At 42.2% G+C, this 15,034-nt stretch overlaps 1 protein-coding gene across 3 annotated transcripts; it reads right to left on the bottom strand.

Annotated features, from left to right (window-relative positions):
• Positions 1 to 1,039: 1,039 nt before the first annotated feature.
• On the bottom strand, positions 1,040 to 6,876 carry cited4a (Cbp/p300-interacting transactivator, with Glu/Asp-rich carboxy-terminal domain, 4a). 3 transcript variants are annotated; one of them, XR_004615402.1, is made up of 3 exons: positions 6,686 to 6,871; positions 2,429 to 4,279; positions 1,040 to 2,398 (listed from the first exon to the last, which is right to left on the bottom strand). XR_004615402.1 is itself a non-coding variant. In XM_034600048.1 (2 exons), the coding sequence occupies exon 2, from the start codon at positions 4,264 to 4,266 to the stop codon at positions 3,484 to 3,486; it is 783 nt and encodes a 260-aa protein (XP_034455939.1). In that variant the 5' UTR covers positions 4,267 to 4,279; positions 6,655 to 6,876; the 3' UTR covers positions 1,040 to 3,483. The 3 variants fall into 3 exon arrangements, 2 of the variants coding, with proteins under 2 accessions (XP_034455939.1, XP_034455938.1); XM_034600048.1 differs by having other exon boundaries at positions 1,040 to 4,279; positions 6,655 to 6,876; XM_034600047.1 differs by having other exon boundaries at positions 1,040 to 4,279.
• Positions 6,877 to 15,034: the final 8,158 nt, after the last annotated feature.

Genomic DNA, 15,034 nt, shown 5'->3' with positions numbered 1-15,034 from the left:
TTAATTCCAGCTGGTATTTGAATTAGATTCTTTCTTTTTAGTTAAATCCAACAAAAATAAGCTTTTCATACCTCCTTTAACTTTTTACCTGACTGAATTGTTTGAAGTGTTTATTTTTTTTAATCCTTTTCTGTTTTCTTTTTTCCTATTTACTCACTTTCTTTATTATTGATCTTTACTTTATTTCCGTGTTCGTCACATTGGTGGCCCTTTCACATGTTACTTATGTATTCATAAAATCCAAGTACTCCTGTATTTTTTAGAGCGATACTGTATTTTTAAAGTTGATACTGATATTGATATGTCAGCCAAGAATAATGTTTTTACATAAACAGAAGATTGCTGTTGGGGGATTATTTGTTCTTCTAACAACCCTTTGAAAGCTGTGACTGATCTCACAAACATTCGTCACAGTTGGAGTCTGTCGCTGGGTTTGCCCTGCTGGATGTTTTACTTTTCAAAGATTCATTAAAGCCGGCTCAAGGACAAAATGTTGCCTTGATGAGTAACATCATGTGAAGCAGCTCTTGTAGTCCAGTTCTCCGAATATGGCTTTACAGCACAGCTCATGACAATTTTAGAATTTCATGAATTGAAATAGAATTCATGTTACACAAGTCTCCCCCGAGTTATTTGTTACAGAACAGCACAGGGTTTTCATTACGCTCTCGTTACCATGGTTTTCCACAGTTAATGTTCACATTTTCCAGGTACACTGTATAACACACAGTGAACTGAAAACAAAGTTAGGTTCACCTTCGTGTTGACAGTGTGCTGACGCACCACTATTTAGGATTTGTTGTTTGTACTTTGCTCTTGTGTTTGCTGATCGCTTTTTATGCGGAGAAAACCGACAACAGAATAAACCTCAGGCAAGTAGGACAAATCAACCTGATCTCAAAGCCCTTGTGGTTTGAATGACTAACACAATGAGTTTATCACAACATGACAATATTATCTATGAATCGAGTCCATGTGTCATAATGTGCTGTGCATCGCAGCTGACGGTGGATGGGAGTCACTGACATGCAAAGAGTTGTTTCTTTAAATAAATATTTTATTTGAAAATAAATACATTTTCTTAAAATAGAATCAATAACATTACAAAAGCTTTGGGGGGAATGGGAAAAGGGAGAGGGGGGGTTACCCAAATAAATGATGTGTAATTTTGGAACAAGGAGTACAATCTCACACGTTTATCTACCATCTTAAGACAAGTTCCCACAAAGTGTTGTACTGTACATTCTCAGCTGCTTTGTGGGAAAGTGGTGGCATCCCTCACGCTTGCTTTAACATGCAGTCTACTTGGTCTTAAAGCTTCACGCCCCTGCACCCGGAAACATTGGTTTACTGTATCTACACACTTGTTTGTAAATTGTTTAGGATATAATCTCTTGTCAACACATCAAAACCAGCCACTGATTAACATTTACAACTGACAGTGTTTTTTTTTTTTTTTAAAGTACCTTAAATGCATCTAGATCAACTTCACCTCTAGTCTACAGTACAAAGATACAATACACAAGAAGGCTGCGCTTATGGGTATAGCAGGATTCAGAGGCCACTGTCTCGCTAAAGGCCAAAAGGGTTTCCATTTTAACTGCGAGGCTGCGAGTTCTGTGGGGCTGCAGTTTGCCAGGCAGAAAGTAACAGAGCGGGAACTCGCTGGCACTTGTCTGCCTCTATAGCAGCGTTTCAATGCCCATTGTTTGACTGGAGAGCGAGGGAGATGGCAGATCTCCAGAGAGACAGGGACAGCAGCACAGTTGTATTGGAACAGATTAACACAGTGCACCAGCGCAGCCCTGACCCCTCCGACAGCGCCACAAATAGCATTAGGAGTGCAGGAAGTTCTCCCTCAGCTGGCCTGCAGTGGCAAAAGCAGCAGCCTTGACAAAAAAAACTAATTACCAATTGCGCTAAAAAAAATTGAGAGAAAAGCGCCACGGAACACGGTCGTTTTATAATTATTGAGTCGCTGGAGAATGTGCAATTCGACCTCAATTAAGACAAGCGTGTGAGAACATGTAATTGAAATCTAATCAGTAGAAAAGCAGCAGAGTAAGCTAATCTATGGCAAAAACAACAACTTTGCACACTTTGTGCTCCTCGCTCTTCCTGCCTAATGAAATCAATGCCACAGGTAGCGTCAGCTTTAAATAATGATTACACTAAGTGCTGCCGGGGAGCGCAGCGTCCACATGTTGTGTCCACACACCGAAATCTCTCTCCCCTCTTCACCGAGCAGCCTCAAATCAGCTTCAGCGTACCGGCCGATGGTTTAGGGAGGACAAAGCCATTTGGTGGGTTTTAAATGCCTCACTGCACTGACCCAACACAGGCCCGCACACAAATAACACACAAATGCATATCCTGCAATCACACACCTTTTTTTGCCCTTCCTGTTTGAGAAAAAAAAAATAATCACTTCTCAGACCTGTGACCAACAGCTTCTGATAGTGGTTTTTTTTGTGTTTGGCTTTTCTTGAATCTTGCACCAGGCCACAGGAATGTTGTATAAATATCTTTCTCCATTCCCAACTCTACGTGCAGTTCTACTAATTAGTAACCCAAGGTTTGCTTGCAGTGAGGAGCTAAATGTCAGAGCCATTTTCTACAAACAAAAAATATGCTGAGTTAAAACCAACACTCTAAGCAACACGCTACTTTGCCAATGATTCAATCACAGTTAAATAGCATTGAACAGATGTGATACATTTGATGATAGCAGTTTTTTTTTTTTTAGATGAAACTGAAAGCTGAAATAATGTATTTAGCAAGTTTCACCGATCCAAACTGAGAAAAACCACGTCTCTCGGAAATGCTTCACAACACAACTCACTCTCCTGCGCTTTAAGGAAATGTATAGGGGTTGTTTTTTTTGTAGGAACTCTGTTTTGAAGAGCCAGCCTTCAATATACACACAAACTAAAAATCATTCTTGACTCTAAATCCCTTCATCCTTGTATGAACAAATTAGAGGTCAAACTTTTTATAAATTTGTAAAACGTCTGCTACTTGTAGAAGGTGTAATGAGATTTAAAATACATTTGGAGATGTCACAGAATCTTGCAGACCCAGACGGACAGTCTTCCCAGGTTTTCTTCCCCACTTGTGTAAGTTAAGCTTACAATTATCCCAAAGCCTTGGCACTGCAGGCACAAGTGCTGAGGGGCAGATGGGTACAGACAGAGCCCGCTGCATCCGGATGCTTCGTTAGGGCTAAATACAGCAGATCTTACTGGCACCAGCTCAAAGAAGTGAAACCTGGTGCGTTTGCTGCGTTTTCTCTCATTACACGTCTTCATCAACTCGCAGGCAAAGTCAGTGTGAAGGCGTGCTCGACACTGTCATTTACACAGACACAGATACACCCGAACAGAACAGAGAGATTGTCTCCTCCCGCTGTGCTACTGTGGCCACTCAGTCATTCTTTGGGGTGTCCAGTCCAAATAAATCAAACCGGCTTTCAGGCCGCTTGGCTCAACAGCTCACCGTGCTCGGCTGCTGTTTGCACACAAAGTCCGAAATGAAGTCAAACTCATTCTGTCCAAGGAAGAGCTCGGGCAGCTCCTGAACGCGGTCCAACCCAAACTCCAGCACCAGTGAGGTCAGAACCTCCTCGTCAATCAGATCCATGTCCATGCCATTCGGCCCCAAAGGGCCGCCAATGTGCTGCATGCCCGATAGCTGGGCCTGACCCATCCGGTACTGTGCACCATTGGGCATGTGGTGTCCGTTGACCGTGCTGAGCGGGTGTCCATGATATTGAGTGTTGAGTTTCTGCAGGTGCATGCTCGCCATGAGCTGCTGGGAGGTGAGGTTACCAGGGATGTACTGCTGAGCGTGGCCACCCTGCTGTTGCTGCTGTGGCTGCTGCTGCTGCTGCTGCTGCTGCTGCTGTTGCTGCTGCTGCTGCTGTTGCTGCTGCTGCTGCTGCTGCTGCTGCTGGGGGTGCATGTGGTGGTGGTGGTGCTGCTGCTGTTGCTGTGGCCCCTGCCCATTGTACATCATGTTTCCAGACATCATCTGGTGGTGGTGGTTGGCCATTGGAGCGCCGTTCACAGGCCCGCCCATACCTCCAGGTCCCACCATGCCTGACCTCTGTCTCATGGCAGCCTCCATGTTGTTCTGAGGGTTCCTGCTGTAGTGCATCACTTGGCCATTGGGCAGACTGCGCAGGCCAGGCTGACCATTGTGCTGTGGAGGTCCATTCATGCCCATCCTGAAGCTGTGGCTGATGGGCATCATCATGTGTTCGGCCATGGTTGCTCTGTCACTATAGAAATTTATGAAAATAGAAGACATTAAATTAGATTTTAAATGCTACCATTAGTCATAACAACCTAAATAAGATTTAAATATCTGCAATTTACAGGGCTATTCCACCAAAGAAGTTCAGTTTACTCTTTCTGAGAAGTAGGCCTACTACTGCTGCAGTGTGAGTGTGAGCCTTCTGCATTTTGTGGCTTTGGAGGGAACTTTCAAAAGTGATGGATTCTATATTTTAAGATGAAGTCACAATTTCTATTTATTTTTTCCTCTCAAGATATGCAGGAATAAAACATGGTCAAAATGTATTTTCACATCAAGACAGTTGAGCACGAATATTAAAGACCTGCACCGTCAGCAAAGGTTTGTTATCCATATTCAAATTGTGCAGGTTGTCCCACACAGCTGTAGGCTACTGCAACAGGACACTTCAACTAAGTAGAGCAGGGACTTCCACTTAAATAAGAGTGACTCATCTGCAACTGGTGTTGTGTTTCATGTCCGAGCATTAGCCTGATATTTGCAGATTGCTGGGTAGTTAGCAGTGGTTCAACCACAGTGGTTTCTTTTCTCAAAATCATAATGTGTCGTCGACAAACACACAACATGAGCGCAAATCAGTGTGTCAGCAATACACAGACGGCTGTCGTTACTAGAGACAAAAAAAGGACCCATTTATTGTGAAACACCGATAGCTGCTTACAAAACAGACGTTGTTCTAATTGTACTTTCTAGTTCAGTTGGAGGAGCACGCGCACAGTTGGTGCTCTTGATGCGTAGTGGCCGCACGAACAAATGCGACACAACCAATTGGAAGGGACAGGACGTCCACACCGAGCCTCATCTACCCCTGAGGACGAAAGCACCATCACGCTGACCCTCGCGTCAGCACAACACAACTCAACACTGGCCAATCAAAGCAAACAATGGGCCTGTTCTGATGATTCAATTCTTTACATTTTCCACACTTATCTCTAAACCACACATACCAAAACATATTCCATAACAAGCAATTATCCTGATGGCGTCATCTCAACCAAGACGATGTCATCAGCATTATCTCCGACTGGGCTTGAGACTTGGGTTTGTGTCTGTGCGTGTGTGACTGTAAAGAAATTACACAACGTCTGCATAACAAACAGCAGGACCGAGGTTAACAGATACGAGAGTTCAGGGAGCAGGGAGGGTTAAACGAAAATAATATTATCCAGCTGCATTATGGGAAATGTAGGATCCAGTGTTTTTAGAGCTTGAGCCACTCAAGCAACAAAAAGTCGGATATATCTCAGTCACAGCTGCTCCCATCTAAACTGTTGTTTCTTTAATATGTTTCTGCTGAGTCTCACAATTTTATAGTAGCGTTTTACTAAATTGTTTAGCTGCCCTTTAAAACCATTTTTAAAAAAAACACTATCAACAAGCTGTGACTCTGTCGAAACTACTCTTTCTATCAGAGCTTCTCGTTCTGTACAGGCTTCCAGTGACTGATATCAAACCTCCAAAATTACACCATCAGTGAATTACCACTGAATAACACACGACAAGGGAGGGCAGCAATACCCTTGCAGCCAAAAGGACGCAGAGGAATGCTTCTCCAGACCACACACACACACCTCCCCCCTCTCTCTCTCTCTCTCTCTCCCTCTCTCGCTCTCCTTTAACACACATCCACCTAACTCTGTCTTCACACAGTCATTACAAAAGATCTTCAATTAAGATTGCCCACAGATGACAAACAGAACGAGTCCACGCTGACGCTGTAATTTTGCTGACAAGGTTATTGGCCTGTTAAAAATGGATAACATTATTTTTATAAGCTGCCCCTGAATGGGGGGTGATCATAAAAAAAACGCATCCACAGCGAGACATCCAATGAATGTGTCTGTGAAAAGCAAAGATATGTCGGGCTATTAAAATAAAAGCCTTCCCCCCAAAATAAACTGCTGATGCCCCCGGCTGCTTGTGGACATACAGCCCTGTTAGTGCTGATAGAACAAGACACTTTCCTCAATGGCCTCAATCTTCCTTAGAATATTATCTGCTCCTAACTACAGGCGATCGCAGACCTGGGTTATCATTCAGACAAATGTCACTTTGTGAATACACAGTCTGAGGAGGTTGGGGGGGTGGGGGGCAATAACTGCTGGCATTAATACACCAGCATGTTTCACCATTTTTTCTTAATCTTAAGGGGAATGTGCGCGCGGGGCTGTTTCGCGTTATTCGATGCCATGGAACCGCAACCCGTTCTGAAACGCAGGCAAGTAAACGCACTGTGTCAAGGTGAAACGAGAGAGATGGATGGATTTCTTTTCGAAGCGTGCTGCCGGGTTCGTGTTTTTATTCATTCGGTCTGCAAAAGGGGGGGGGGGGGTAAAGTACCTGTCTCCGAGCGGCAGAAGAGGACACCTACCCGATGCGTGAAGGCAGAATCCCGAGCGGAGAAGTTGGATCGGTGCCGGCGGGGTTTGTTTCTCCAGCTGATGCTCCGGCTACATGCAGCCCTGCGGTGGATTCGAACTCTGCGGCGTCTCGACCAGTGAGAGGAGTTTGTTTTCTGGTTCAACTGAGGGATTATATACATGTATAAAGCACACACAGCGAGAGAGAGAGAGAGAGAGAGAGGGGGGAGAGAGAGAGAGAGAGAGAGAGAGGGAGAGGAGGAGCTACCGTCCTCTCCGTCTCCTTTGTTGCCATTGGTCCTTCCCCCTTAATCACTGAGCAAAGAAACGCTCACGAACTACCTCCACTGATCCAGCGGAGCGGCACAGTGTGTGTGTGCGCGTGTGTGCATGTGTGTGTGTGTGTGCCTGTGTGCGTGCGTGTGGATGTGTGTGTGTGCATGCTGGAGAGATTTCACCGCCGCCTGCCTTCATTACCCTTACACTATTATCCCTAATGATCCCTACTCTCTTAACTGAAAGCTTTCTGTTTAAAGAGCAGCAGGGAGGGATCCTTCAGTCCTGCAGCATGAGCCACTTCTGCTGCAAAGAACAACCCATTGTGACAAGGCATTTGACTGCACGCAGCCACACGCTGCATGTGGAGCTGTTTGGAGTACATGCTGCTGGATGGATCTGTGTAATTATATATGTAGGAAGAAGACATGCAGCTGTAGGCTATTAGACATATTCTAAAAAAATAAGAAGTCTCCCACATGGCGGAATTGTGTTGGCCCAGATTTGCCCCCACACTGCCACACGGCCCCTCATGCCGCATGGAATTATGGCGCTTGGGCGCTCCACTCCTATCTGCCGGATCTGGGCCACAAGAAAGCCATGGCAATACCACATGTCAACCAAAGGTGGCTGGAATTAGTTTTGTGCTATTTGGGCCATTTTCACCATTTACCACATGGGCCACTTTAGGTTCACATCTAGATTAGACCTTTCCCATGTTCACCAAAAAAGGCCCTCAATTTGTTTAGTGATATTTTTGCCCCATTTGCTATTTTATAAGTGGACAACTTTAGGTCCACATCCATTTGGTCTGGACTACAAGAAGGCCAGAGGAGCTGCATCATTACCTGAAGGGGCCCACATCCGTATGCTATCCGGGCATCATTCTGTCATTTGTGCAACAGCAGATGGTTTAAAAAATCGGAGTCATATGTCAACCCTTTCTCCAAAAGTATGTATAATTTGCAACGACATACATTTTATTGGTAACCTACTCTAAAGCATGTTGGAACAACAGAGAATAGAGTTACGAGCGCAGCTAAAACATCATTATAGTAATAAAATGTGCAATATGTTCTACTGTATATGTGGAAACAATTACTGAAAAAAAGTATTGCTACATTTCCCCCAACAAAATATCCACTAGTGGCAAGTGAAGCAAGATAAAAGATTTTAATGTTAATGTTTGGGCATCTTAAAGCACTCATTTAAGTTCCATAGACTGTATATAAAGATGGACGACGTTTCTTCACCATCCAGAAATGAAGATCCCACGATTTATTATTATTATTATTATTATTATTATTATTATTATATATTTGTGGGCAGCTAACAACATCTGACATGTCATTTAATTGTTATGGTAAAAATGATCAGACTTGCTTTCTAAAGCTGCTGCTGTAAATGGAATAGAGGGCACAGAAAACATTGAGTACTGAAGCTTTACCGTATGTTGTAACCAACCGATGCTGTAGTATGAAGATAATCATAAATGTATGCAGGTCAGGAACGGTGTTATGGGAAACCTTATGTAACAAAGACTGGCTGAGCAGCTGACACAGTTACTGTATCTCACTGCAGATTAGAGCACATGCCCTTAAATGTCGTTCTTAAGGTCCTCCATGAGATAACTTAAAGTGTTGAACTTATTTTAAATAATTTGGATCACTTGAACAATGTCTTATATCATTATTGCATGTAACACTGTGAATAAATGTGGTTTTCATCCTGGCTAAAGGATGAAGACCCAGTTGGTCCTTGACCCTAAATGTTCCACAGCATGATTTTAGTAAGGGAAACAAACAAGATGAAAATATAACTTTTACATTTACAATTTACATACATGGAATATTTTTTCTCACTTTGTAGCCTTGCAAAATGAAAATAACATCGAAAAGGGTCGTTTTTACCATCACTGTTTTCCCACAGCATCTGTCATGGTTATCTGTCTTCAGTTAAGGCTGCTGCACACTAGAGGATAATCGGGCCGATTTTAGACCCCATCTTCCCCTTCGTGGGGGTGTTTCCAACTGGAGGTCACTCTGTGCTGATTATCTGCCCAAATAATCCTGAAGTGTGGGGGTTTACAAAATAATCTTAATGCTAACGATTGAGTCAAAGCCTCCCCGATCTCGAATTGTAAATTTTAAACATGTAAATATCAAACATGTTTGATATTTAGAATAATCGGCTGCGACAGAAACTCGCAAAAGCGAGAGAGGAAGCGAGCGAGCTAACTGGGAAGCATCACCAACCAGATGCTGCGTACTTGTACATGCAGCCGTGACTAAAAACTACAATCAATTTCCAACAACTGTTTTATTTTGTAGTTCTGATCTTCCTCGTGTGTCTCAGTTCAGTTACTTCCTGTATTTCTCCTCCAGTTTTAATTGTTTGCTCCGCCCCTATAGGTTTCCCCTGCTTGTCCTGGGTCACCTGTTTCTAGTTTGATGTTAATTCAATTTGTATCTAAAGTCGACTCCTCAGTTCAGTCTTTGTCGAGTCGTCTGCTTTGTCGAGTCGTCTGCTTTGTCTCTGCCTGCTTTGTTGCTGCCTGCTTGGTTGTTCCGCCTGTTTATTTAGTTCTGTGCCAGCTCCTCATTTGTTTTATTTATTTTCAATAAATTCTTCTTTGTTGGCAGAATCGGCCCTCCTCCTGCACCCCCCCATACGCATATGACAGCATAAAATGGTTCAAAGATAAAAGGAACAAATACATGAATATGCAATGCATAATACATACACATGGTGTGTTGTAAATTGGCTGGCCTTGTTTGTTAGATAGACACACTTAGCAAGCTAGCTATTATGCTGACAGTGCCAACAGGCTGATCTGCAGTTGGTAAGCGATTTGGTTAAGTAGGTAGATCAGTGGGTCTATTTACTAGCAGGTTTTGAACTAGAGTGAGCAACGAAACTACAACTACAATGTAGACACCAGGTTTTGAAAAGGTTTTTAAACTGTGACAATGTTGTGCAAAAAAGTACTCTCCCCTTAATGTATGCCTACATGTCTTCAATCTATCTAAAACTTTAAAGAGAATATTGGAAAATGAAATGTGACATTTATTGTCAATTTATCCTGTGAAATCCCAATTTGCCTGCTGCAATTTAGCTGGCGCTAAATGGACATCGGGGGTGTCAGGTCAACGTTTGCCTGTAATTTACAAATTATTTATTTGATGCAACTTGCATTGGTTAAAACTATGGGGGAGGGAAATGTTGTCTTATCTCTTATAAACACGATCGTATGTTAAAGACACGATTCCTTGTTCCTTGCAGCATGATTGCAATCTAACCATCTTCATGGAGCTCCAGAGCGAGCACAAGGCAGCCAGTCCTTTTGTCCTGCCCTCCCTCCCTGTGTGGACAGAGTCAGGCCCCACAGCAGGAGCTTGGTATGTATTCCTGTTGACATACACACACCCTCCACTGCAGAGGAATGTGTCCTATTTTTGGGCCCCTAAAGTCAGCCAGACTTCCAGCCTCCCTCTTATGCTTGATCCACTTGACCATTGTTTTTTTTTTTTCTCCTCATGTGTGTTTTGAGCCACAGCCACAATCTCCTCCATTTATTTATAAGGAGCTGTTGTTCTCAGCTGTTGTTTTGATGAGTACATTGCTTGAGTCAGGCTTTGGTTGTTTACTCTGCCAAAGACAGTTGAACTTGATGATTTCACAAGGCTCAGACTTTCAGTGGTGAAATTTAACTTTACTCCACTAACGTATTTAACGTTGTGGATTGTAGTTCCAGTTAAGATTAGCAGTTGACATAGACAATGTGATCAGATTATGCAATATCATGCATTTTTATAGATTACAGTATCCAGCAGTATATATGCTAGTTCAAGGCAGGAGCTTTGGATGGAGCGTTAATCATCAGGGGCTGAGACCAGATTCTGCTCCAGTATAAAATGTTCTAATTAGAAATGCATTATTTTCTTGCATGTTAGGGCTGTACACATTGCTTACTGGGGAAGGAGGGAACGGTTTGGATTTAATTTACCATATCATCTGTAAATGATTATTCCTAGAACTTGAATGTCTCAAACCAAATCGAGTGATATATCTTTTTAAATCAGAGAATATTATCAACTGTAAAAAAAAATAAGATGACGAGGACTGAGTTCTAGCCTTTTAAAACAATATTATCTGGTTAATTCAACTACTTCACACCATGTTTTCTTGGCTCAGCATGAGATGATGTTTGTGCTTCAGCCTCAACCCCTACTTTAATTCATTACTCTATTTGACAGGGACAGTGGATTTTAATAACGTTTCTGAAAATATGCCAGAGTTAGTCAGAGTGGCAAATTTTTATCTGCAGTACCTGGGCACTCAATAAAAGTGCAGACGTTAAGAATAAAAGCATTGAAAATACAAACAACTATAAAAGCAGTGAAAAATACAAAGACATTAACAGGGCCTGCCTTACATGAGAGCAGGAGCAACAGCTGTTAAAACACACAGAAGGAACAGTGGTTACTGGTTGACTGAAGAGTATTAACATTTATAGCATTGCTATCTTGATCACCGGACTGATGTTTGAGTACTTATTGTCAAACCCCTTGAAGTGGAGAACTATTCGTAGTTCAGAAAATACCTGTATTTGCTTGGTTTAATTTCATAGAGATAAATGGGTAGACTGTTGCCACTCTCATGTCATCGCAGTGATTACAAAGCCAGTAGTAGTTAAACCCCCCTGAAAACCTCACATTGTGCTTAACCATTTTGTCTACTAATGTTTCTGAAATGCTTTTTACTATATTTGTCCAAATTGTCTTCAAGTCCCGATAGCCATCCATAAATAAAGTCACCCGAGGCTAACACCACTGAAGAAGAGGCAATAGCCAGAAGTTAGTGAGTGAGTCACAGATAAATAGGCTTCTAGTAGTTGTCGGCCGTAGCTTTCAAAGTTTAGCCAGCTCGTGCGCTTTTCCAGGATTACCAACCCTATCTTTAGACTAACACTGTGTTTTAATGATCTTAGTGAGATGTGTATACTTGTGAGCATTACAGATGTTAACTCCTAATCTCATGTGAAACCATGACTTGACATTATTACACTTCAGTCTTACAAACTACACAAAGGGGCTGCTAGGCAGATTTTGACTTTGCACACAACCAGGTAACTACTTTCCCCTGTTGTGAGATTTAATGCTAAGCTAACTGTAGCCTAGATATCATAGGAAAGCAGATTATTCACCTGTGCACCACTTTGTTGAACGCTGTCAAGTGCTGTTGGACACGGCTGCTTTATAAAGCGATGACCCATCAGGCTGCTCTGCTTGTTTGACCTCGTGTGCTCGTCTCAGAGTTACGTGCTGGTCTGAGTGAGACAGGAAACGTCTTCTGACATTTAACCAATGAAAGTGCTACTCTTGGTTATTGATCATATGCTCCATCTAGACTATATCATGACTCAGTGGTACAACTAATTAATCCCCCTCAGCCTTTTGCCAACAAGTGCTATTGAGTTCATATTATTGTACCTTAGACTGTGTAATGACCACAGCTTGTATGCAAAGGCAGGAGGACGGATTAGATGTAATTTGTTTATGTGCAGCAGCTCGAACAAAGGCACCAACAGCACTCTTTCTCTTTCTCTCTGCATGTTTGTTTCTTTTTATCAAGCCTGCTCTCTTTCTTGTCTACCGCCCGCCCCCACCCCCTCGAACCGTATACATCCAGGTTTCATATTACTCACTGCTTCTTGTTTCCTGTTGTTCCCACCCCCGCTGCACCCCCACTTACCCATCCCCCCCACCCATGCCCATTCACGCCGACTGTCTCGTATGTGTACGCTTGTTCCAATAAGGGCTTTATGTATTGTCACAACGTGATTAATGCAGTTTTTCACAAAAGGTAATTATTGCCAGGAGAAGGGCAGAAGCGCACATGAGGTAATCACAACAGTCGACTGCTCGAGGTGCAGCTCCCGCTCTGCCACTTGCCCTCATCCAGAGACAGAATACTGCGAAATAGATTTGTAAAAAGGTCATTGGAATAAATTGTCTCTTAGGTACAGTAAAGTGTGTCGGTTTTTTGACATTTGTTATAAATAAGAAGATTTCCATTTTTATATGAATGAAATGCATCTGTAAGGAAATATTTTATTTCACTCTTTTGACAACCCAGCAGCGAAAAATCACATTGAATGGCAAAAATGTTACTAACTGCTCAGCACTAATTGGTGTGTTGACTCCGTGTGACGATGTTGCAAAGCAGCACAGTGTAAACACACAACCTAGAAACCTAATAAAGAAGTAAATCATGTAAAAAATGCTTAGATTAATATTTTGATATGACTGCATTGCTCAGATGCTTTTTCAGTCTCACTTCTGCTCTATTTCGTGTTGTTGTCATATCATATCACAAAATGTGATGCAACAGCACAAGCATTGTGAGGCAAGAGTAAAACATGGACTGTCGAAAAACTGAAAAGTTTGAAAGAGGTTTCATGATGCACAAGATATGGGAGCAGGGGTTATTCTCCCCAAAAAATCCTTAAACTCTTTCACTCAGTCATGATACACAATCTGAATTTCCATCCTCCCTGCCAATTTTAAAATGTACAGTTGAGAATATCCACATTCCAAACCAGCCTATAGAAGTCTTCTATTATCTTTATCTCTATCTCTACCATTCAAAACACAACATCACATTAATTACAATACACAGTTTTCAATAAAGTCACAAAGTTGTAATCAGCGGGCAACAAGAAGGACGAAGGGCTCAACGAGGAGAGCTGGACAGGAGAAGAGCATCAACCCAACCCAAGATTTTCAACTTGAATAATTTGTTCATCAAGATCTGATGTGTGTTCCCTGCATTTTTTTTAGCAGTGTAGTTGTGGCGGCGTTTATCATAATTTTTAGAAACTGCTCTGATGCATTAGTCAGTGATCAGGTAAAGGCTTTTGGACCTGGTGAGATACAGATGAGTGCAGTTGTACCAATTTCAAGGAAACAGTGCTTCCTTTGGATGCTTCCTTTAAGGGTGGTTGAATAATGACTGTGCAGAGCTGAATTAGTGCCACACTAATGGAGTTGAGTCCTGCTTTGTCCCCTGCTTCTCATCTGCCATGCTTACAGCTCATGTTGATCTTTTTTCACGTTTGTCTCACATGAAAGAAACGCTACAAAAGACACGTGACATAATTTGGCCAATCAGCACAGCCCTCTAGCAGACATTCTGTTGGCTTGTGAACGTAGGTAGAGCGACTGTAAATGTCACAGAATCAAATGACCTCTATGATGCGTTTAGAAATCATTGACGTCTTTGAGACTGATCATTGCATAAAATCATCAGGGTGCCCATAGCTATGCCTCTGTGATGGCTCCACCAGTATCCATACACTGAACCTCAGGAACATGGTGGTAACCTTTTTTCATCTGTCTAATTTATGTAGTCAAGGTTTCTTTCAGCACATACACACGTAATAGATAAACAACTGGACACATGGATTTTGGTTTCATATAATATACTCAAGCTTTATCGGCCGATTTTGCCAGTAGATTAGCTATTTGGAGTGCACACATTTAGTTAGCTTATTTTCATTTGTTTCATTAATTTATTCAATTTTGTGGGATTAGGTTTCTTTGAGTTAGCATTTCCTGGGGGTTGCTGCTGGAGTTATCTGGCTGGCCATCAGCAGACAGCCTTTCCGACTTCATCCAGCGCCGCAAAACGTCACCAGGTCACGTGACTTTGAGACATCGTGGGAGTGAGCCAGCTGCTGTCAGATCGCACAGTTGCTCTCCTCCAGCTGCAGCACCTTGGAGCAACACAACTCCGCTCTGATTGGCCGAAGGCTTTATTGACACGTGTCTTGTGTTTTTATTCTAAGAATTCACATGCATTTTCTGCTATGTATATCCATAAATGTAAGGTGTTAAAAGCCAAACCCCTCTTTTTGTATCTAAAAAAAAGGTAATATGTATGTATGTATGTGTATATATATATATATATATATATACACAGTATGTATACACAGTATATGATTGTATGAAGCTATATAACCACTGGCAGTGTATCTGTTTGTTATAATTTTTTTTAATACAGAGGAAAAACTTCTCAGTCAA

The sequence above is a fragment of the Hippoglossus hippoglossus genome, chromosome 11 (assembly GCF_009819705.1).
Source record: "Hippoglossus hippoglossus isolate fHipHip1 chromosome 11, fHipHip1.pri, whole genome shotgun sequence".
In the NCBI taxonomy this organism is placed as follows: domain Eukaryota; kingdom Metazoa; phylum Chordata; class Actinopteri; order Pleuronectiformes; family Pleuronectidae; genus Hippoglossus; species Hippoglossus hippoglossus.
This window is presented reverse-complemented; position numbering and strand designations above follow the sequence as displayed.

Excerpts from the sequence above, each read along its gene's own strand:
- cited4a (XM_034600048.1), bottom strand. The coding sequence starts at position 4,266 with ATGGCCGAACACATGATGATGCCCATCAGCCACAGCTTCAGGATGGGC.